General features: G+C 56.7%; 5 protein-coding genes across 5 annotated transcripts; 2 read left to right on the top strand and 3 right to left on the bottom strand.

Annotated features, from left to right (window-relative positions):
* Positions 1-6182: 6182 nt before the first annotated feature.
* Positions 6183-7947, top strand: D7B24_002168 (uncharacterized protein; the record flags this gene model as incomplete). Its single annotated transcript, XM_028636383.1, has 6 exons — positions 6183-6214; positions 6275-6328; positions 6391-6610; positions 6676-6858; positions 6910-7761; positions 7810-7947. The coding sequence occupies 6 exons, from the start codon at positions 6183-6185 to the stop codon at positions 7945-7947; spliced, it is 1479 nt and encodes a 492-aa protein (XP_028497717.1).
* A 1021-nt stretch (positions 7948-8968) lies between these two features.
* PDK4 ([Pyruvate dehydrogenase (acetyl-transferring)] kinase isozyme 4) lies at positions 8969-10811 on the bottom strand (the record flags this gene model as incomplete). The annotated part of the gene is made up of 4 exons (XM_028636382.1): positions 8969-9170; positions 9372-10372; positions 10445-10593; positions 10697-10811. The coding sequence occupies 4 exons, from the start codon at positions 10809-10811 to the stop codon at positions 8969-8971; spliced, it is 1467 nt and encodes a 488-aa protein (XP_028497716.1).
* A 1930-nt stretch (positions 10812-12741) lies between these two features.
* D7B24_002166 (uncharacterized protein) lies at positions 12742-14355 on the top strand (the record flags this gene model as incomplete). Its single annotated transcript, XM_028636381.1, has 2 exons — positions 12742-13533; positions 13591-14355. The coding sequence occupies 2 exons, from the start codon at positions 12742-12744 to the stop codon at positions 14353-14355; spliced, it is 1557 nt and encodes a 518-aa protein (XP_028497715.1).
* A 949-nt stretch (positions 14356-15304) lies between these two features.
* D7B24_002165 (uncharacterized protein) lies at positions 15305-17347 on the bottom strand (the record flags this gene model as incomplete). The annotated part of the gene is made up of 4 exons (XM_028636380.1): positions 15305-16030; positions 16089-16446; positions 16506-16932; positions 16996-17347. The coding sequence occupies 4 exons, from the start codon at positions 17345-17347 to the stop codon at positions 15305-15307; spliced, it is 1863 nt and encodes a 620-aa protein (XP_028497714.1).
* A 2973-nt stretch (positions 17348-20320) lies between these two features.
* Positions 20321-22350, bottom strand: D7B24_002164 (uncharacterized protein; the record flags this gene model as incomplete). Its single annotated transcript, XM_028636379.1, has 6 exons — positions 20321-20335; positions 20599-20906; positions 20974-21076; positions 21317-21525; positions 21595-21988; positions 22342-22350. 6 exons carry the CDS (start codon positions 22348-22350, stop codon positions 20321-20323), a joined length of 1038 nt encoding a protein of 345 aa, XP_028497713.1.
* Between the last annotated feature and the right edge of the window lie 1160 nt (positions 22351-23510).

Genomic DNA, 23510 nt, shown 5'->3' with positions numbered 1-23510 from the left:
GGAGGAGATGCAGAGACCTGGGAGCTTGGGAGCCAACAAGTTGGATCACGACAGTGAAAGGTCTAGTGGGTGATTTCTTTTGGATTTGGGGGGGGGAGCCAACTCCTATGCCATGCGCTGTTCGACAAGGCCGAGAGCCTGCCCTTAGCATGAAGATGAAGTGTGAATCCGGGGGGGTCGAGCGACGAAGAGCAGGGAGCCCAATTTCGCTAAGGCACCGCGGGACTCGGGCGTCTCTCGCAGGCAATTTGCGCCGGGGCCAGGGTCTGATAGAAAATCTCTCTGGTGGGTTCGGCCGTTTGATTTGCCTGGAGCATTTAGAATTGGCAGAAGGGCTTGTTGCTTTGCTTTCCAGTGAAGAAATTATGGAATTAGAAAATGGCTGGCAGAGGTCGGCTGACGCTGGTGCCAGTGCTGGGCTGACGAGTGGTATCAATGTGGTGGGAGGAGAGTGATCGAAGGGGGTGAGGGATTGGCGGAATTGGGAGGGCGACCGGTTGGGTTTTGGGCACCACGCAACTCTTTCTGGATGAGCTGCACGAGGGTCCGGGGCGATGGAGACAGATGTCGCCCACAGGCAGAAAGGTCTCTCGTTCGCGAGCTCAGGTTGGTCAGGATAAGTCCAAAAGGAGACACTGATGGGGCGATGCGGTCAGGAATGCAGCTCGATGCAGGCACCGCCAGTCCGAGGAAAGGGCGAGAGAACCGGAGGCTGGAGGAGGGGCTTGGCCTTCTGCTGGAGGTCGAGGTACCTGAGAGGGACAGGGACAGGAACAGGCCGCTGTGACAGGGCGCGCTACTGCTCAGGGAGGCAGGAGGGGGGGGGGCGCGGACGGCGCGAGACGTGTGGAGGAACCCCCTTGGTTGTTTTTTGTGCCAGCACACCCGCGCAGCCCATGTGCAGGCTGTCTCGATGTACAGACGGGCGACAGGCCTCAGGCGAGCCGAACGGACCCAGAGATTTCAGAACCCGTTAAAATGGATCCCCCCCTGAGTGCGATTTGCTGCAGCCTTATTCGAGGATGTGGCGGGATGGACGGATGGGGCTTCAGGCGTCGCTGGGTGGACGAAGCACGCTAGAAGGGCAGCGATTGGTAGGTACACTGCGAGGTAGGCCGGGAGTGCGTGTCTGCGCAATGCGTTGCCCGGAGTCGCCAGTGAGGTACTTCCTGAGTACCTCGAGCTTCGGCCGGGGTGTGTCTTCTTTTGCCTGGCGGGCGAAGCTCGCGAGTAATGCGATGCACGCGTCCTTACAGTCGACGTGGTGATCTGGCGCTGTGAGAGGAGGAACTGAGGAATGAGGGGATAACTAGACTCTCGGTGGGAGACGTTGGTGCATGAATCGAAGAACCAGCGTCCTTATGCCTTTACGTGGTGAGGGGGGAGAGAATCCGGGCCTGTCAGGATCACGGTGTGGTGTTGATTAAGAAGTCATTGCGACAGGGGTGGGTTGAGTGTGATACCTTAGGGAAGGGTAAGTCGGCCAGTGATGGTGGTGACAAACGCGCAGATGGCAACATGAACGGGAGGCCTGGGCGTACTGGCTTGAGGAAGAAGCAAGCACTCTGCTTTGCATCTGGACTCCCTGGAAGCTGTAGACAAGAAAGAGCGCATTTGCCTAACGAGGCTTGCCAGGTCCCAGGGCCATTGCCATCGCGCCTCGCCTTGCCTGACTGACGGACCTGCCTCGAACCGTCACTTGTCATCTCGCGTCCTCCCGTCCTCTGAAGAAGGAACGTCTGACGAGAAGAAAATGGAGGGGGGCTGAACGCTCGAACAAGGCGGCAGAAGGAACAATCTGTCATACCTACCTACCTTTCGCTAGGTCGGCAGGAAGGTAGGCACTACAGGTGGCTACTGCCGCCAGCGCGTTGCTGGACTGGTCGGGACGTGACGTGACGGCAGAAGCATCGTTGGGGGAAGGCGCGGCCTGATGCCTGGCCTGGACTGACGCAGTTGGTAGCAAGTAACAAGAAACGAGAAGGGGACGGAATGGAAGGAAGCAAGGGTCCTAGCCCCAACACCCCGGTGCTGTCTCCTTGCTTATGCATGGAAATGCACAAGTCCAGTGGTGGTGTTTGGAAAGGTGGGACAAGGGTGCAGCATAAACCTTGCATAATCTCGCTCGGTGCCACGTCAAAGCTGGCGCGCTACTGTATGTGGCGTGGCTACCTCTCGAGGCGATCCGTTCTTCTAGCCCGTCGATAGAACTGGGCTTTTCCCAGTACCTGTGAAGTATCCCGGGCTTGAGTTGGCTTTCCACCTTCAATCCAATCCCTGCACCGAATACATCATCGAGTCCCCGAGGAGCTCAAGCAAGGCCGGCCAACGATGGCAATGACGAGCCCTGAGTCCGCTTGGCCCAAGGCAAATGGAGCTGGCCAAGCTATCAGTTGGACAGCAATAAGCAGTTGCCTGGCGTTAGAGGACTTTGTACCGCCTGTTTCGACGTTTTGCTTTTACCCAGCGCCCGGGTCGGTTGCCCATGTTCATTAGGGCCCAGCACTCAGCTCCCATCCCCAGGCACTAACTCAGGAACACGGCAGGATTCGGCGCCATCCCCTTCCGTCCGGTCCCTGCCTGCTGCTCGCTGGGCTTGGCCGCACAGCAACAGGCGGGAGAGGTACCTGATCGGCACAAAAAGGCCATGAGACGGAATCACTGGGCGGGACGATGGCCCAAGAGTCGATCAAGTTCGACAATCGGGGGCGGAGCTGGCGATTTCAATTGGACTTCATCTCTTCTTCCACAAGTGTGCTTCGGCTGATTGCTTCTCGTCTCTCGTAGATGCCTGGGACAGTCCGCACTTTCCCCCGAGGGCCGTGTCTCTTGTCTGTATGGAAGATGTCTTGGCGGTTGACTCGATTGCAATGCACTGTGTGAGCAGAATGCCACCCACGATGGTGCTCAACGGACATGGCTGACGCCGCCCGCCCATGATGAAACGACACCAGAGCCTGCCGCAAAAGAAAGAGGAGGGAAAAGGGGGCGTGCTCAGACGCCAACCGCACGCTTCTAGCTTCAATCTCCATTGAGACCTTTGCCGATTCGACGCCCCCAACTTGTTCACGGCGCGCTCTGAGACTTGGATGAATCCTCCGTCATCACTCGGCCGGTCCGACGTGACTCGTACGTGACCCACGCCACACAAACTGCACTGGAATGTTGCTTCAATTTTTATCGAGCCGTCCGAGGCCACTCTGATGACACTCTGGTCCACGATGAACCCTCTGTCGTGTTGCAGCACTCTCGCAAGAGAAGAGCAAAATCCTGGTGGAGGCGAGCCAGCCGGGGAACCATTGGTACCGACCGAACTGGTGGACGCAACTGCCCGAGATCAGATGGACTGGATCGATCCTGTTGACGGCCCTTGGAGCCCCGTTTGCCGACCGCACACCACGGAAGAAACACTGGGGGGCGCATGCAAGTTCCCGCAGTCAGTAGCATCACTGGGACGAGTCAGCGTGCTGGGAGATGGGAGCCTTGTCCACCTAGGTATCTTACCTTGGGGGCCAGATCCAGGGTGCATCAGGGGGTTTCCTTCGTGCCAGTGTGGCAGCAGCGCAACCATCGCAACCTGTCCCCTTCCTTTCCCTGTGTCTTCCAATGCCAAGCAGCCTCTTTTGCCTCCCGCCTCTACTAGCCGCTACTATTCCTCGTGTTCCGAAGCGATGAGCCCAGTCGGACGCCTCCATCCTACAGCACTCGAGACGAATCTCGACACCATTGCTAATGGACGCGCGATACCCCTAATGTCCATCACGCCCGAGACGGCCCCAGAGGCACCGCGCTATCGCGCACCGGATCGTCCCCGACTTGTCCTGCTGGAATGACAACCATGGGTCTGTGGGACTCACTTGTTCAGACTATGCTGACCAAGGTTGGCGCACAGGGGCAAATGGGCACCGGCTACGGGCTCGAGCCGCCCTCCCGTTCCTCTTCACCCCACCTGGCGCACCGCTGATCTCAAACACGCTCTTGTTGCTCACCCCAGCTCCCCAATGGGAAAGGGAGCTTCCGCAGCTTGCCAGACGTTTCATGGAAACCAGGCTCGATGGTCTCTGCTCCGTAACCCCTCGTTGACACCGTCTACGGCCCCGCCAACAGGGACCCTCTGTCAGAAAGTCTCGACGCATCCATGTCGGAAAGCATGAATTGCGATATTACTAGCGCGGCTGGAGCAAATAGCTGTCGAACAATAGCGTGAGGCCAAGTCCCACCAAAGTCACGACCCAAACGTAAGGTTCTAGAATTCAGGGTCCTTTCGACGGTCGTCGCCGTCTGATCCCGCGGCATGGCTGAATATCAGCGGGGGCCTTCATTCGCAACCCACGTCGCGGTGTAGGAAATGGCACCTCAGTACTTCCGCAGGCTGATCCGGGGCAGCTGGATAGTGGGAACAAGCGTGAGCAAGGTTTTACAGCCCTCTAGCTCATGGACGCAGGCTGGGAGGTCGCGAGAGCTGCTTCTTGGCGTGGACGTTCCTGCCTCCTCACGTGCGACCTGCAAGGAGTTCTCCGAACTTGGGCCTTGGTGATCTTCGTCATGTGATGTTGTCTTGTCCGTGTCGGTCGAACTGTGAGAATCGCCATTCGTTCACTTGGTTTGTCTCGGTGAATTGGGCGGGCAGTGTCCAGCTTTGGTGTGTCGAGCGAACGAGGTGTCTATCGAAGTGTGTGCATCACTGCCTTATGTCGCACTGGCAATCCGACCAACCAACCTTCGTTACGAGGTATCCCTGTGCGCTGATGTCCCGTTCCGCAAAGTGTCTGCTGTCCGATACCTCTCGACTATAATAATATAAGGCGTGACTATGTTTCGGGACTCGCATGCACGTCTTTACAGGCACGGAAGTCTTGCTCAATGGTTTTCACATCATGACGCAGGAGTCAGTGTTATGCAGAGACCGCCCATAAGATCTTGTTGGGTGGCAGGTCGACCGGTTACATAGAGAGCTCAGGTTCAATCACTTAGCGGCTCCGGCGGCCCGGTCGAGCGCGATCAATATTGCCATGTTACTGTTGGTGATACCTCCACTATACTGTTCGGATGCACATGTCAGCTTCGTGACTGTGTGAAACCGAAGCGAGGCCGAATGGGTGAAACGACAGGCGTGCTCTTAGCACACATTCCACACTTCAACGTAGTGGACTACGGCACTTGCAGCGGTGAGTGAATGCAATGTCAGCGGTGAGTTTTAGCGGTTTGGATCCTGACACATCATACTGTGACTTCCGGTGCCGTTTTAGCACCGTGCTCGCATGTCCACGTTGCTCTCGGTGAGCCATCTCAAGTCAAATGTCATGTTTTTGCCCTCGAAGGACTTCAATACTTGGTCAACATGTGTCACCAACGCTGGATCTATCTGTCTTGAGCGACAGTAGGTGATTTATATTGTGGCAAAGTGTAAGTTCATTAAGGGCATGTCCTCAGCGCTGACAACATCGAGTGAATCATTGTATATCCTATACGTCTGTCGAACATGTGCTTCAAAAGACCTCGAAGACTATAATCTATTTCAAATGTCGATCTCTCAGCCTGGCTTTCCATTAAACCTTGTAGCAATCCCTGATGCACATAGATGTTGGTGAGAGATCAAGGGAACGGCGAAGCAATACGCTACCGTATCAACCGATAGCTATCGGTCTTTGAAATATGATTTTGTGTTGCTTTTCGTACCTTTCCTACCTTGCCTCGAGTTTTTGCGCATGGGTTATTCGTGGAGAATATTTCTTTCTGAAATAATGTGAACGATCCAAGACTCTGTATATCATTTATAAGACGCAGGCCAATGAGTAACTAGGCGGACAGGCGGGAAGGTACGTTTCTATGCATGTGTTCCTGCCCTGGGTGCCCAGTACATTCATTGCCTTTATCAGAATCACAAGAGGCAGTTCCTTCCTCCTGCGGCCTTCTTACCCAGCATTGACTGCTGTTATTCGAACCCATGATTCACCCGCCTGTCAATGCAACGACCCGGTGCCTACATTATCCGATCCCACACGAATACTTAACGGACACCGCACACCTTCAACCTGTTGTTTCCAAAGACCATCGGATCTCATTCTGGTCTCGCGCATCACCGATAACCTCGGACTACCGAGTCCTGACCAAAACATCTCGCAGGCCTGCTACTTCTTTCCCAGACCACGGCACTGGCCTCCCTGGACGACGTGGGCAAGATGTCAAACGCCAACAACTCTCCGAGTGGCCGGTACGCATCTCATCGTTGCGATCAAGGAATACTTCTCGACATGTTCTGATGAGATCACAGGTTCCCGGGAAACGGAAGCAATCTTGACCAGATGCAGAGGTCCGGTCCCCGGTCGTGAGTATTCCTTGGACGGAGATTGTGTGCGTACATCTGCTAACCAACAACTTGTATTGAAGGTTTCGCTGTGATGTCGGCGGAGAATGGAAACCTCTCGATGGCTTTTCGAAGAGATTCCAGAAAATGTCTTTAAAGCCTAGATTCGATCCAGCCAGGAGCAGCATGATCTGCCGTGTCCATAGCGGGGAGCCTGCTCTGGAAGCCAAATGCAGTGGACCATGCGGCCGAGTTCTCCCATTGAATTCGTTTTCCAAATCTAGTCGCTCCAAGGGGGTTCACGTAAGTCTAGTCTCGTTCTCGATGTTCATGAATCTCTCCAGCTTACATGGGATATTTTTGCATAGCTCTGTATCCAATGCCAAAGCTGGATTAGCACCCAAGATGCTGAGAACGGCAGAACCCCCATTGCTGCCCCATCTCATGAACGAGATTTCGACGAACAAATCAAGGGCATTCACTTGCCTCTGGTCCCAGATCTCCATGCCAAGTATCTAGGCCTTGACGAAGACGACGATTACGTTGAAGAGGTAAGCGAGCATGCGCTTTGAACCGTACTCAAAATCTAACAATCGCCTCAGCTCACCGGTCCTATAAATGGCATGGCAGCCAATTCTTTCCGTTACGGACTATCGGAAGTGTCCTCATGCCTGGAAGAAAACACGGCATCTGTCGCGGCAACCACTGCCAACATGTCATCGCTCGAGTGTACGGACCGGCTAGCACCCCCCCACCTGTCGAGCGGTCGAGCATACGGTGGCTCTCCCAGTGATGATAGAGGAATCTCTGCAGCAACAAGTGACTGGGTGCCTCCGCATCTGCGAGGTGCCCGGCCACTTTCGCCAAAGTTGGAAGATGCTCCTGCCTCGCCTGGCGCAGTTCATGACGTCTCAAACACCCGCGACCAGTGGGCCCAAGGTGTTAAGGCCAGAGATCAAGTTAGCAGTCTCATTGCCTTCTCGGAAATGGGGCTGTCTACACATCGAAATCTGACCGCACGTCAGGAGAATTGTCCCTCGGACCAGTCAACAGCCTACTCTTCCAACGAGTATTACAAGTCCAAGAGAGACCCGAAGAACACCCAGTCCCCGGCTCAGCTCGGCCGTATACGTCGCTCTGAAACTTTCATGGGACCTTACCAACATAGACCCTCTTCGCCAAGGACTGTCGGGCAGATATCCCGCAGAGAGAAATGGGGAAAGGCAAGTGAGAGCAGACTGAAGGCTTCGGACCTACAGAGTATTTCGACAGCGACAACATTCAGGCAGGAGCAGGCGAACCAGCCGATGTACAATGCCTGGGACCATACCGGAGCTCGCCACACGCGGCCCAGACCCCCTCCTTCCACAATTGATGGAACGGACTCGGTCTTCGAGGCCGTCGCAGCTCAAGAGTGCCCAACCCCGTTCGTGGGTGGGTTCGCGAGGGGATTTGTGAGTTTGTCACCATGGCCTTTTCCTCCTTGTGCTAACCAGATGTAGGCTGCGCAAAGAGACCTGAAGGGTCAAGATGATTCTGATGACGATCTTCAGAATGGCTTGCGCACGATGAAACTTTCAGAGCAGAAGATCGTCTACAATTTTGACTGCGAGCACTCGGACGATGAAGATGCCATGTGATTTGGGATTCGAGAGCTGAAGGGAGCACGGCACATCGTATGAGGCTCAGACGGTGGCGAGTAAAGATATGGCAGTTCAATGCCGAAAACCGCCAGGCATGAGTGATTCTGACTGCGAAGCCCTACAGCCTCGAGTGATTTGCTAGCTATGAAGAACGAAGACTGATCGTCCCTGGAGTGGAAGGGGAAATTGACACGGCGGTTATTGAAGGCAAAGCAAAACATCTTCGATTGCACACGACAGCAGCATTGGCAATGTGATACAAATGACTGGAATTGCAAAAACGCCACACTCCATGAACGAACATCGTCGTGACGATGCTCGAGAACCCCGTACAGCAACTTCCGACGGTGCGTTGTCCTCTCCCACCTATCCTGTTCTTTTCTGTTGCCAATGACATCGCCGTGGCAGCCATCAGCGATCGGCCTTTCAGCTCCGGTCGTCCGGAGCGTTTCCATGCTCAACATTGTAGTATTGGCAGCCAATCAGGCCACCTTCAAATCTCCTCCTTTAACCCTCGAGCCGCGAGGTTCTGTTCAGTGTAAAAGCAGTCGTGCGCGTTCCCCCTCCCCTCCGCCCTTGATAATCGGCAGTGTTGCTGCTTCTCTCCTCCCCCGTTCGCCCCCAGTTCCCCTGAGCCCCCCTGTTGCGTTGCACTGTTTATGGTATAAAAGTGACATGACGTTTTCATGATGTAATATAACCCCGGTGCAGGGATGTTAGCTGTCGCCCTCGTTCCCCCGCGCGCGCCGCCGCCGCCGGCCCCAAACCAGCCCCATGTAACCGTATGCGAGGTTCTATCATGACCCTGAGGTAAAGAAGGAGACGCAATTAATTTTCTTTGACACCCGGATTCTTTTTTAATAAAAAAAGGGAACAAGCCCCGGATTCACCGCGCCAGACCAAAACGAGCAAGGCATTATTGGTACAGCGTACGGGATGATTGCTGCCGTCATGTCTCCCCTCCCTTTCTTTGCCCATCTAGGCGAGAGTGACCCTAGGGGGAAGGGGCAGGGGAGCTTTACAGCTCCGAGGCGTCGCTTCTAAAGTATCCAAAGTCGCCGCTGCTGGTGGAGGCGTCGCTGTGGCGGTTGAGCAGGTCCTGGGCGTCGCCGACCTGGCGGCGCTCGGTGATCTCAAGATCCTTGAGTCTCTTGTGGATGCGGTACCGGGCGAGCAGCGGCAGCGTCAATCCTCGGGAGGCGGCGGAGGGGCGGCCATCCCTCATGACTGCTGATTGCTATTGGAGGGGCTCCGAGGAGGAAGAGAGGCGGTTCAGGTGGAGGTAGACGTCTGTGCCGTATCTGTGGGAGAGTTAGCTCACAGGCCTGATGCAGAAAGGACGATAGAGGAACTGTCGGACGGAGAGGAGAGAAAGAAGAAGAGGAGAGAGAGAAGAAGAGGGAAAAAAAAAGAAGACGTACCCCTCCATGCTGATCAGCTTAAGGTCACCGCCAAAGTAGCGAGCGTAGAGACGCGATATGGGCAGGCCATAGCCGAAACCGGCCATGGGGGCCTTGAAGTCGTTTTTATCAAAGTCCGGGTCGAGGTTGGGCGTGCTGTCAACCGTGGTGTACATGTAGGTCCAGACGAGGGGGATGGCGCTGCGAGGGATGCCGCCGCCTTCGTCGGTGATCTTGATGGTGATGTCCTCCTTGCCCTCGGCGACAATGACCTTTGTCACCGGGAATTCCTGCTTGTCCTGGCCGTGTGTCTCGACGACGGCACGCAGCGAGTTCTTGAGGGTCTCGAAGAGCATGTGTGAAAGATGTCCGGGGACATACATAAAGTTGATGTTGGGGTTGCAAACGAGCTGAATCTTTGGGGCTTCGAAGAGGCCATAGTGATCCTCACAGACGAACCGGGCGTTCTCGATGGCTTCCTGCGCGAGATCCTGGATGTTGCATTTCGTGCAGATGATGCCGACGTAGGTGGGGTCGCGATAGTGGCTCTGGTCCGTCAGAGCAATATGCTGGCCGATGAGCATGCGGATACCAATTCGGGACATGTAGAAGCGATCTAGGAAAGACTGAATGTTGTGGTCGATTTGCATGCGCTGTCGCTTGCGCTTGTACTCGAGGATACCCTGGGCCATGGTCGTCACGACACCATCGTGACGCCTCTTGATGTTGTGCAGCGTCTTGGCGAACCGTTCGTTGTACAGGCGAAGCTCGGCGGGCCAGTTGCCCGAGTCGTCGACCATGGCAAAGTATCTCCGCGCGGCGGCGGACGCCTTCTTCCCGTTGCCATTCCCGTTGCCGTTGCCGTTGGAGTGTGAAATGGAGCTGTACTGGCCGTCTTCAATGCTGGGGTTTCTCGTTGTCTCGGAGAGCATGGCGGATGTCCTGCCAAACTTTTTGCCGGGCTTCATGAGCCGTTCTCGCACTTCTTTGCCGAGATCGGGTCGCGCGAGAGTTGTGAGCTCCTGAAGGAAGGGAAGAGGCAAGTTAGTTCCTGGTTTCTTCAGACATCTTCGGATCGGGCCAGCGCAGCATACCTCGAACGACTGCGCGTACCAGTCGTGAACCTTTCGGACGGATGGCATCTCGTTGAGGCCATCGGGAAGCTCGTCGAGTTCTTGCACACGATGGGCGAGGCGAATGGGGAGTTCCTCCGCTAGGAACTGCGAGGCGCGGAAGAGGGTACCTGCATGCGACGGAACAGCGATCAGCCATGGGCGACGGCTGAGAGGTGTTGTGGATGGGGGAGGGGAGAGCTGCGAGGCGCATGAGGCTCGGGGCAGACGCACCGGTAGAGGGCTTCTCGCCAAATTGAACCATCTGGCGCAAGCTGACGCCGGTAGCAGGAAAGCTGGCATAGTGCTTGATGGTGTTCATCAACCCCTCGGTCTTCTTCCACGACATGATGGGCGGTTCAGGGCTGGCCCAGCGAAATGCGAGGATGGCGCGTGCTCATGAACTTTTTCGGGTTGGCGGCGGCGGCAGTGGTTGCGGCCCGCCAGGTGGGACGACGCGATCAATTGACGGCTCGAGTGGTGTCTGTGACGAATCTGACACAAGGCCTTGGTCGTCTGGAAAACAGCGGTGGTAATGTGGTGCGGTGCGAGGTGGTACGAGGCGTGGATGCTTGGTCGGGCTGACCCCGCGGTTCGGTCAAGAGGACGGGCGCCTTTACCGAGGCTTTATGACGCAGGACATGGAACGAGGCTCCGAGGCGCGTCACAGGCGGGCGGGCGGGCGAGGGCAAGACAAATGATGGAGAGAGTGGGGGATAAGAGATCAGCAACAGGACAGCAAAACCAATTGGGAAAACCGGACACGAGTCGCACAATGTGAAGGAGAGGAGCAATGTTGATGATGATGGAGCAGGTTGAAGTGCAGGAAAGACGGTCTGGAGGTCTGGTCCGGCTGGATGGTGACTATGACTGGGTTTAGGGTGGACTTTGTCTGGTGACCACCACAGCTGCAGGAGCTTCGGCCATGGGCCTTGGGTCTTTGGCCTTGGGGGGGATCTTGGGGTGCGCCAGGCTCCATGTCATGCCCGAGAGAGTGGGGTTTTGCCCGGATGGAGAGGAGAGGGGAGTGCCGAGCTTGGGGGTGCTGCTGGTGCTGGAGCAGGCTAGCTGCTGGCTGTTTGGCTGCGCTACCATTTCCTGCGCTGTGAGGTCAGGTCGGTCCACTATACTGGACCGAAGCCCCCTGTACATGCACCTACCCAAGGTAGGTACCTACCTTACCTTAGGTAAGGTAGCTTGCAGAATGGACCTTGACGTGTGACGGCATGCGACCGTCGTTGTCGAGCGCATGCGGCGGTCAAACAAAAGGGAACAAGTACCCAGCCTCACTCCATGGGCCAGCCGGCGAGCCATTCTCCTTTGCCTGTCTACCTTGTCTCTATGGAGGACATACGCGACAACCCTTCTGGTCAGGTCTCCTGCGCGTGCCTGTTTGCCGGATGCAGATACAGATGGCACGCTCGCGCAAGTTTCGCCCGAGGGAGGGTACATCGACGTGAAGTTGGACCATGGCCTCTGCCCTTGGGAACGAGCAACGCGCATCAGAGACGGAACAACTCGGAGCAGCACCAGGATGGTACTCTGGATGGAATCCTCATGCAGGCTGATGCCATCACTTCGAAAAAGCCGAGGATCAGACAGCTAGTAGTAGCCAGCAGCCAGCCAAAAGGCGAGCAGGAGATGCAGAAAAAGGTACTTGAGCTCAGGCCGGACTGGGGAAGCACTGGAGAAGCACTAGCCACAGAGAGAGGGGCACCTGGGACCTGTCCATAATAACCAATGGGAAGCTCTCCATTGGCCGTGCATCACATGCAACTCTGCCACGACACAAGGGTCAAGGGTCACAGATACAGTAGCAAGCAGTAGTAGCAGCAGCAGCAGCAGCAGCAGCAGCAGCAGCAGCAGAGGCACGCGCCACACTTTGCGCCCCAGCCTTCTGCTTCCTTTCCTTCCAGCCTCCCTCCCCCCCTCTCTCTCTGTGAGAACGTCACCCACCGCTCTTGTGAGAAAAAAAGCCTAGAACAACGACAACGACGGACGGGTATTTTCAACCGACGGAACCCCTTCACATCACTCCACCGGGACATTTCGGATCCTACAAAGCAAAGAGCTGTTCCATACCCATCCAACACCCACTTCCCTCGGCTCCGCGTCCTGAAGCCGACGCCAACGCCAACGCCAACGTCTTACCCCCCCAGATCCCATACCCAGCAAAAAGCGGGAACCACCAAGCAAATCCGAACGGTGCCGGGCGCCCTAGCACCTCCACGGCCGATGCGCCGTCCCATCCATCACCCCCTTCTCGGGCACACTCGGACATGTTGTCGGATACTACCATCTCCGACACGGGACTCGGGCTGGGCCTACGCTACCTCGACCTCAAGGAGGTTGATGACCACGACGACGTTCCGCTTGGTGTTCACGTCGTCGACGATGAGAATGATGAAGAGACGACGCTGGGCAACCCCCCTCGAAGAAAAGATGCCTCCACACCGCCACCTCACATCTCATCGCCTTCCATCCCTTCGCCCATGAGCCTGGGTCATCTCGGCATCGTGCCACTGACGCCACTGGGGAAGCAGCTCGCCGCCTCGCTGGGCAGGACCCCAGAGACGCCACTGAGAGGTTCTGACAGGGATGCATCGAGTGATCACGGCAGCGGCCCACGGGGTTTGGCCGACGAGGAGCTCACTCAGGGATCCAAGGTGCAGCTCATCCAGCGCCTCACCGCGCTCACCCAGAAGCTCGCCCAGGGCAGTGATGTTCCTGACCAGATCACCCTCGACCTCCTGCTTCGACGCGTGGACGAGATTGATCGTGTCGTGGATGGCCATCCTCCCAGCGCGCCCTTCCGACCGCACCTCACATGCCGGCCCACTGGTAGTATCGACGAACGAGGCAGCTTCTTCGGTTCGCCCTCCTCGTCGTGGATGCACTCTCGCTATTCGAGCCTCTCTCTGTCCGTGAGAGCTGAGCGCCCCAAAACGCCCGAACCTGTCGTGAAGAAGCCAGACGTCGACTCATTCAAGATTGCCTCAGAGGCCGAGAAGCTCACCGCCGAACTTGACACACTCGTGGCGAACCTCAAGGCTCGGCAGGAAGAATCAGAGGTGAGCAGGCCGTCCTACCTCTATACCTCGGCCCACATGCTAACAGAACCCCAAAAGCACATCCATGACCTCCTCGTCACCCGCGCCGAGCGTGCCGCCCAGCGCATCATCTTCCTCCAGTCCCGTGTCCAGGACCTCGAGGCCGAGCTGCACGACTCTGACACTGATCTCTCACACCTCCGTCTCGGCCTAAAGGCCATCGAGGTCCAGTGCCCGCGCGATTTCCTCGCCACCCACGCCGCCGTCGAGCTCGCTCAAAGTATTGCCAACTGGAAGGCCGACTATGCCGCCCTCAAGCAGCGACGCGCCGCCCGCCGCATCGCCGCCACGCCTGGTGCGTCTTCCACCCTCGTGACGCCGGCGCGGGATTACATTTCCCACCATGCTGCCACGCCGTCGTATCAGAGTTCGATTGCGCCGTCGTACCAGACGTCCATCGCACCATCGTACGAGAGCCCCATCGCGCTCTCGCCCTACCAGAGCGCCGCCGGCCCCTCCCCCCTCTCCCACACCTCTGCCTCCCTTGTCACCCCTACCCGTGACACCTTTAGTCGCTCTAGTAGTGGCGGCGGCGGCGGCTTTCCTTTCGGCACCGCCTTCACACCCCCACACCCGGCCGCCGCAGAAGCGCCGCCCGAGACGCCGAGGAGCGACGCCTCGTCGACCGCCACGCCAGAGAGCTACACCCCCAGCGTAGCCGCCTCCTCGTCGCGCACCTCAGCGCGCTCGGTGCGCGTGCGCAAGCTGTCGAGGCTCAACGGGACGCCGAGACGGAAGCTGGAGTATGGGGGCCACGGCGGCGGCTACCGCGAGCGGTACTGACCGCTCGATGACCCCCATCTCCTGCGAGCGGGCTGTGATTGATGCTTCGAACCTTGCGAGGCACCAGTGTAATCCGCTCCTCAAAGTGTACCCTTGCCGTCGATTGTACGGCCCTCACCCAAACTCTGTCGAGAAAAGGCGCAGCACATGTATGAATGATCGAAGGGGCTTGGGGGACCGCAGACGAGAATCTCCCTCCAGGCTTGCACGACGTAATGACCCGGGCCGCGAAAAGAGTACGACGAATATTGATGACGATGATACCTCTCTGCATGGCGGTTTTTTGTACACCCACTCTATGTTTGCAACCTGCTTTTCTTGTCCTTGAATAGCCTTGGTCCTTTCTTTTTTCTATTTTTCTTCTTGGCATCGCGTAAGCAGCTGTAGTGAGCGAGCCAGACGGCGCCCTGCAAGTTTGGCACAATCGACATCCATGGGAGGTTGAACCAGGTGTTGCGTTCCTGTCACATGTGTTGGTCACCAGTTTGAGCATCAGGACAACCGGAGTAGCGACTAAAAATTAGATTAAGCATTAAACAAAGGGAACACGATGTTACAGATCGCTGATAAATCCTCCCACCTCCTTCCGGGGTATACTCTGTTACTGTCATATCGTACAATTCCTCGTCGAACGCAGCGAGGCGTTTGGTTGCCGTCAACCCTCGATCGAAAACCTGATTAACCAGACGCACAGCCCGGTCGTGCACTCTCCCGCAGCAAACATACGAAGTGCAGGGAAGCGACGCCGAGACTAAAGCCACACTCTAATCGGACTCTCGAGGACCCCGTCAAACACCCCTTTGCAGCAAGAAGTGCTCCAGGATGAAGAGTAGACATAGCTTCGTGGGCTGTGCGAGCATGGAAGCCCCGCCCCTCGGCAGCAACGAGTGCGTCGGGACGGAGGCGATCATAATCGTCTCTTCGTGCGAGGGTCGAAACACGCAAACGCTCAAGCCTTGGACGACGGGACGGGCACCTCATCCATAGGCTGTCCGTCCGAGACGACGAGCTGCCTGTACGGCGGCGTCGGGGCGTCGACGTTCATGAGCAGACACCTGCGGCCAAAGTAGCTGAGCTCGGCGACACCAAACTTGAAAAACTCCTTGACGGGCACGTCAAAGACGCCGTCGAGCTCCTCGAGCGTCTTCTCCTTGGTCTCGCGGACAAAGAAGAGGGTCAGGAAGAAGCCGACAAGGTTCCACGCGGCGTACCAGCTGAAGGCGCCGGTCGACGTGAATGCCTTGCGCAGCATGGGAAATGTGAAAGCCAGGACAAAGTTGAAGAACCAAGTCGTGGCGGTGGCAATGGACATGCCGAGAGAGCGAACGTCAAGAGGGTAGACCTCGGCAGAGTAGGTAAAGGGAACGGGGCCAGCGCCCGGGGAGTAGACAATGGCGAAGAGGTATGTACCGATGGTGACGCAAGCAATTTTGACCTCGCGCGATGGGAAGTAGAAGGAGAACGATGTCCAGAGAAGACAAGCGAACATCATGGGAAAGGTAATGAGCAGGAGGCGGCGACGGCCAAACTTGTCAATGGTGAAGATGGCGGGGATGGCACCGAGCCAGTTGAGCGTGCCCCAGCCAAGAGACACAGCGAGGGAGGTGGGGACGGAGAAGCCTTCATGGATGAAAATCTCGGCCGAGTAGTAGGCAATGATGTTGACACCGCAGAACTAAGATGCTGCGATTAGCGCGATGACCTGCAAAGTCTTCCATGGGAGTAGTACGCACCTGCTGCATGAACATGACGACCTCGGACGCCATCATGGCGTTCCTGTTACGGCGGACCTTGAACAGCTTGGCGAGCTTGTTGCCGGAGTGTCCAACCTTGCGAGCTTCGACCTCGAGCAGGGCGTTGGCGTAGAAGAGATCGCGAGCAGCCTGGACCTTTGTCATGCGCATCTTGCACATGGACTGGTAGGCCTTCATGTGCTTGCCCTTGCGCATGTAGTGGCGGGGAGACTCGGGGCACAGGAAGGCGAGAGCGCAGACGATGAGGGCGGGAACGGTGGTGGAGCCAAGCATGAGACGCCACTTGAGGTTCTCATCAGCGACCTGGTAAAAGGCGAGATCGACAGCGAATCCGACCCTGTTTCGTGTAAGCAAATGTCTCCTATTCTACAAAGATGTGGCCTGGGACGGTCTTACATGATGCCAAAGGCAGTCCACATCTGCCACTGCATGGTGAGGGCACCTCGAAGCCTTGGAGGCGCACACTCGGCGGCGTACATGGGCGTCGTCGCTGACTTGGGACCGATACCGAGACCGAGGACGAGACGAACAGCAAACATGGTCTTCCAGTCGTTGGTGAGAGCCTGGCCCATGCAGGCGGCCGCGGAGATGAGACAAGAGAGGAAAATGGTACCGCGGCGGCCGAACCAGTTGTTCAAGGGGGCGGTCAGCCAGCAACCGAGAAGGGCACAGCACAGGTACGGGGCGCCGTTGGTCAGGCCGAGGATCAGCGCATCGCGTAGTTTGTCCTTGTTCGCGATGCCGAAGGCCTCCTTGTAGAAGACCTGAGCGCCGTTGACGGTGGTCTCATCCATACCCTGGACGGCGGCACAGAGGGAGCAGACTGTGTCATCGTCAGTGGGGTTCCTGGTGGATGGATGGTGGATGATGAGGGGCGCCAGCTTACCAAAAACGACGAACCAAAGCTTGGTTGGGATGGACTTCCATTTCTGGGTAATTTCTTTTCCAGCAGATTCGCGCTCAAAATCCGTCAATCCCTCGATCGTCTGGTAGTCCTCGGGGTAACCCGCAAGAACAGCACCAAGACGGAAGGCCCGTACGTCCTCCTCGTCAGTGATCCCATGCGATGTACAGTACGTGTAACCCATGTTGGACAGTTTCTCAGCATCGAAGCCGGCTAGGGGATTGCCGACCCGACGGCTGGCCTGCATCTGCAGCTCATCCTCACTGAGCTCCTCGGTGTGTGACTTGATGGTGGCCTGGGGCTTCTCGCCCTCCGAATCTGATGAGGGAGCCATGATTAAGGGTAAGGGTAAGGTGTTGGGGGGGGAAAGCTATGGGTTAGTGGGGATCCGGACAGAGGAGATAGGCGAAAGCCTGGGGGTCAAACGAAAGTTGATGAGAACGAGAAGAAGATACGATCCGCCTAAAGAAGAAGGCCGTATAAGACGAGAGGCAGCAGACGACGAGGTCATTATATGGGAGCAACCATGATGGACATGGAGGCTTCGACGCCCCCAGCATAGACTTTTGGTTACCATGGGGATCCTGATGCGGGGCAGAGCGTCCGCACGAGAACGTTGGGTAGAGGTCAAGCAGAGGCAGGCGGGCGCGCACCTGTGCCGCCTCGCTCGTTTGCGGAAAGCCAAGCAAGCCTCTCCAAGGGTGTGGCTGTGGGATGAATGCTCTCTGATAACGCTCTGAGTGTGCAAGCAGTCGAAGCGGGTTGCGCGGGGAGATTAAAGATGGACTAACATCGAAGATCGGCCAGGTGAAGCTGGGGTGAAGGGGGGGGGGTAGGCCGCACGCATAAGGCTAGCAGGTGGATTCTAGAGCCGTTCTGGTGTCTCGGTAGGGAAGGCTTGGTGTGGTTCCGGTAGTCGAGGGACCGTAGCGTCGGCAGAGGTGCCGGGGATGGAGCGCCTGGGTGGCTATAATGACAAGGTTGGCGGGGCTTGAGACGTCAGACAGATCGTGGTCATAGAGAGGATGGCGATGATGGGAAAGGTAGTCGTCAGGGTTGGGACCAGGGTTAGAGGGCGCATCTGAGATATCCACATTCCGGGGGTGCCAAGGGCCCAATCACAAAGGTCCCTGTCGACGGTGGGCCTTCCCGCAGGTGTCAGTGAAGAGCCGCAGTGCCGCCGGCGTCCATTCCTTCCTTGGCATCAACCGACTTCATCTCCAGAACGACCATCCTCCTGGGCCGTCGTGATCCTCCTGCTTGCGTAACTCGAGTTTTGGGAGTGCCCATGATTTGAAATTACGGGGGATTCCCCATCCACCCACTACCTGTCTTGGAGAACGTGGATGATCCATTCGACGTCGAGACAGTCAAGACAACCTCCACCGAAGCCGTTCGTCGCCGTGGTCAACGACCGTCAACGTCAGAAGGCCTCGATCAGCACAATGCCATGCCTCATCTCCACCGCACATTGCAGACATGTCCATGAAGACGAGCATATCCACCGGCATGCGACAGCCTAAACCATCGCAGTGGCGCACAGTGCGCTGGATGCTTGCATCCTATGTTGCCGGGGAGCCAGCCACCTGGTCGTATCGAAACCCAACAATCAGCCCCTGGGTACCCAAGCCATTCGAGAAGTCTGTTTCCCCGCAAAGAGATTTGCCACATCCTCACTTCCGGACATCGAAGGTGACACTGGTTGGCAAGTCTGGATCATCTCGGGCCAGTTCCCAGCTGCCAAGGCCGCCTACCGGGTGTCTCGACTCGTTGGTGCCAGATAATATCCCGCTTTGAGCGAGCAGGAAGGTATCACGATCTCCAACGCTGCCTCAAACCCCTCCAACAGGCGCTCTGGTCATGACGGCTCGATCCGTATGGCCAGCAAGCTTTCCACAGCATCCGACACCAGCGAATCAGGCTGATCATCTGACCCCGACTTGCCGCCCAGACACCCCGCAGCCGCCGTCGTAACTTGACGGCTTTTCACCGAATCCCCGGCCCTTGCGGCTCTTGGTCTCGAGCTAAAGCTGCGGGAAGCAGAATCTGTCCGGGCAGTGTTGCCGACTGTACAAGCCCCTGCAATCACGACCCCTCATCCCTAACGCGGTCATCGGCAGCACGAACCAGACCAGCTGCCCTAGCGCCCTCATCAGCTGCAATGACCCCCACGCGTACACGAAAATGGCACTCGAGATCATCCGAGCCATCTTCCCGTTCCCGTTCCGAAACGGACGCATCCGTGCTAACTCGAGTGAGCACTACACTCTGGCCACCGAGGAGGCATCCGCCTAGCCTCCCATCTGGCACATCACCATCTGTCTTTTCAGATCCCCCGCAGAATGAACTAAACCCTCGTTGGACCGATGCAGGGTCGTTCCCTCTCATGCTCTATCGTTACTCCTGAGACAAAGGTTTGTCGGAAGACATCAGCGAAGCCGCAACGATGAGACCATGTGACTCTCCATACGACACCAAGATCAGACAATCCGGGTGGAGATCAAGACCCGCCGCTGAATCTCTAGGACTGTTGCCTCCGCGAGGCTTTCACTACGCACCCGCCACATGTACCATGAATCATCTTGAAGCAAGCCCTCCGGACTGGCGGGACCGTCCCAGTGATCCACTCCTGAACCTTGTGCGCTCCCATGCAATGCAGAATTTCATCGCCCCGCGGAGGACCTCCCCTTTGCACCCATGGCGGGGTCCCTGCCCCTGCTGGGGAATCTAAACTCAGGGGAGGAGAATGATCAAGCCATCTGCGCAAGTAATTATTGACATCGACAACAAGGTTCCACGATTCAAGGCTCTAATCGGTTACGACAGCCTTCAGGTCGACCATGCGACTCCTGCAATGTGAGTGACCATGATGGCCAAGGCCATAACATGACCACACGCGCGAGACTGGGACAAAAAATTTAGTGGGGCCTCCAACGAGTAGACATACAGTACCCTGGTAGGTAAGGCCCCGGAATCATGAGAACATATACCAGGTGCATTGATGATGGTTTCCCCATTGTGCCATCTTCATAGCTGTACGCTAACAGTGGACGCACTGAGCAGACTCCCAACGACAAGCTCTGAGACCTTCTTACACGCTCAGAACCTCCCTCGACGCCCTGCATCACGTCTTCCTTGTCCATCTTGGTACGAATTTCCCCGGTTTGGCTCGCCAAGAACAAGACTTTCCCTCCCCCTTTCCCTTCCCCTTTCCCGACCATAGTCTCTATTCCGCTCGTTTTTACGCGAGACAATCCCTGTGTCCCCCTTCCTCACAAGGTTCATTGCATCCGCAAACCTATCCATGTTAGGCACGCTTGCACTGCACCGATCCACAGCCACAGGACTCTTGGCCCGCGTACTGTGTTGCCCTACTGGCGGTGGCGGCAGTGTGACGAAACTTCGCTGCGCCGTGCTGACGCCTGATGCTTCGAAGTTTGCTCGCCCCCAAAACCGCCCCTGTTCTGAACCTGACCCCTGGGCGATAACTGGAGTCACTTCGTAACTCCTCGCCGCAGGCAGTGGTGACGAGACGTCATGATCCTCTAGACAGTCTAGCATCGCCTCATCTAGCAGCCTGCGCACCTTCTTATCATGTGTTGCAGGTAAAAGGTTTCTCGGCAGCGTATATGGGAGACATTCCTGTGCGCCATCAGGACCTATGACATTTAGGGGGGCAAGATCGGGCAGCAGAAGGGCAAAACGGCGAGACTCCTGGTCCGGATAGGCCAGAATGTTGATGGTCATCCATTTGACAAACCCCATCCTCGTCAGACCTGGGATGGTGGGGTGGGCCTGGGGAACTGCTTGGGAGAGGTAATAGGGGCAATCAAGATCCTGGTACAGATATTGAGTGCGTTCAAACGTCGTGTTCTTGCACGGCTTGAAAGCATCTGCCCTAGTTAGAAGGCCGTCCAGCTTCAAGAAAGAGTGTGATCAAGCAGGTGATGGAAAGCATACCTTGTAAAGGAAACTCCTCATTCTCGACGCGATACTTGGCATAAAAGTTTTGCATCTTGTCTGGTGTAATCAGGTCTGTGCCGGGGACGCCAAACGCAGCGATCTTAAAAAAAACATCAGCACACATCTACTTTGCCATGTCGTAGAAAAAGGTATATCTCACCACCCGGCATGCCAGACTATGTAAGGTCTGCTCCAAGCGTTGCGTTGAGTACCCCTCGTCATCAAATAGCACTCCCCATGCCTTGGCTTCCGAAACAACGCCAACGGTTTGTATGGCTGAGGTGGTCTGTGTCTCTCCTATCCCGTAGCCTTGTGGCTGGGCATATATAATAGGCGGTACGCGACTGCGGAAGCGCACAGTCAGGCGTTCGGGGAAGACATCTGCGGTAGTAAAGCAAGGAGAAGTGCTCTGAGGGGATGAAAATTGGGAGGTAGAAACAACAGAAGGCGGAGGACTGGGGTAGGCGGTACCAAACATGGAGTTCATGAGAGCGGGCGGCGTGATAGCCGGCGAGGGTGTCGGATCCATGGATGTGAGGTGACCAGCAACTGATTCGTTCGTATTAGCATGCCCAATCGTCGAATGCTGCCCTTCTAGGAACAGGAATAAACACTCACTTTCCTGTTTGATCATGGTACGCAATTCATCCATGAAGCTGGGCGTCACGCCCGTCATCTCGTGACGTGATTGAGCCGATGCGGTGATCAGACTGACAGAGCTGTGGGACGTCGCGGGCGAGGCGGGCGTCTGTGGAGTCTTTGGCACTTCGCTGCCCAGCTTGTCATCGGTATCGCTTTCGAACGATGCTTCGGACGATGCGGGCGAGAGTTCTAGACCAGGTACCCGCATATCGTCCCCATCTTCGGCGACATCTTCGACCTGCGGAGGCGGCGGTGGCGGCGGTTGCTGTCCCATGGTGATATTCACAAATGATCCCACTGCCCTAAGTCCGGCACCAGCACCAGCGGCACTCGTGATGATGCTTGACATGACGACCACGAGTGCTGAACACTGTGTGGCAACGAAAGTGAGTAAGATCGCAGACGTGGGCAACAAATGAATATGCAAAAGAGCTTCAGTGTGGTAAATCGCACGCCGGGCGCTGAACCACTTATACCACATCGAGGCCCCCTCATTATAGGCATCTTGCTCTAGGCAAACACCATGACAGCAATGACAGCAAGCCGTCACCGTGTCCATCCCGACCACTCAAAAGCCTCGTCAAAATGACAGCTCGATCACATAGGCTGACCACGAGGGAACAGATTTGCTGACAAAACAGACGCAGAAAACATGCAAAGGCGCTGCATGGTGACACTTTGCCAGGCTGGAGGCCAAAGAGGTCGGGCGATGATCGTGCACACACTCGGCATTGGTGCGGTCGCCTCGCGCTTGCGTTGTGGCACTGACACAACAGGACAATCCTCCGGCCTTAACCACCTAACGAAAGAGGAGATGATTGATGGCCATCAAACGACATGAAGCATGGGGTACCGACGAAAAGTAATGAGGGGACGAACGGCAGATGGACACCGGATACTAGGGGAAAACATGTCGGCTCGAGCAGCCGCATGGCCATGGTCGTGGGCGCGAATGACGCCAGCCTCGTGTTGCCCCTCGGTACATAGGATGAGATTTCAGCCCCCTGGTATGAGTCTGGAGATACCAAACTTTGCGTCGGATAGTCTTCTGATCACTGATCAACCTGGAAGAGCAACCTGGAAGAGCCAGCATATGGTCCTTCAATCGTGCTTGTGGGATAAAAGACAGAATGAAGACTGTGTGACGGTCCTGCAGTTGGCCTCACGCAGACGAGATGAGATACACAAGAACAGAGGGTGGATGGGAAGGAAATGCCCGAGACATGAGGAAAGACAAGCCCATGAGTTCGGGTAACCGCCCTCCATGAATGCGCATGCCTCTGAGGCGAGACAAGTGGTACGGACCCTACCAGCCCACCTGTGGGCACATTGCTGGGAAATATGTGCCAGGAGGGTGTTGCTGTCGTGACACCCATTGGGCACCCAGGCATAGCCTGCCCAGCCCCTTGCCACCAGACAAGGCAGCCAAGTGCGGTTCGCAACTGCTGCCTCTCTGGAGTTCGCTAGCCCACTCTCATGCTGCGGTACAAGGTTGGCGTTCCGCCCTTGTCTGACGAGGAAACTTGCCGGCTCCCACTGGGATCTCTCCCGGCATATTTTGTCCAACGAGCGTACCTCGCCATGTTGACCGGCGCTCCTTCGGATCCGTTCCCCGGCCGATGATGGCGCGACGAAGTAGGCGATGCCCTCTTTCCCGGTGGAGGGTCGGAAGCGATCCTCGACGTGCCATCGCCGGGTGCGCGCTCCGTCAGAGATCGATTGACACTGCGTCGTTGTTTGACCCATAAGACGAGAACATGTCCACCAACAGCTGTTACAATGGAACAGCTTCTGCGAACGAGCACTCGTCGGCAGATCCTCGTGCGACGCCAGCGCTGGTCATTACGCCACGACGCTCTTCTCCAGCGTCAATCACAATGATATCTCGAGAA

Source organism: Verticillium nonalfalfae (genome assembly GCF_003724135.2).
Source record: "Verticillium nonalfalfae strain VnAa140/NRRL 66861 chromosome Unknown scaffold_15, whole genome shotgun sequence".
Lineage (NCBI taxonomy): Eukaryota > Fungi > Ascomycota > Sordariomycetes > Glomerellales > Plectosphaerellaceae > Verticillium > Verticillium nonalfalfae.
Note: the sequence above shows the minus strand (reverse complement) of the source record. Positions and strands in the feature narration are given on the sequence as shown.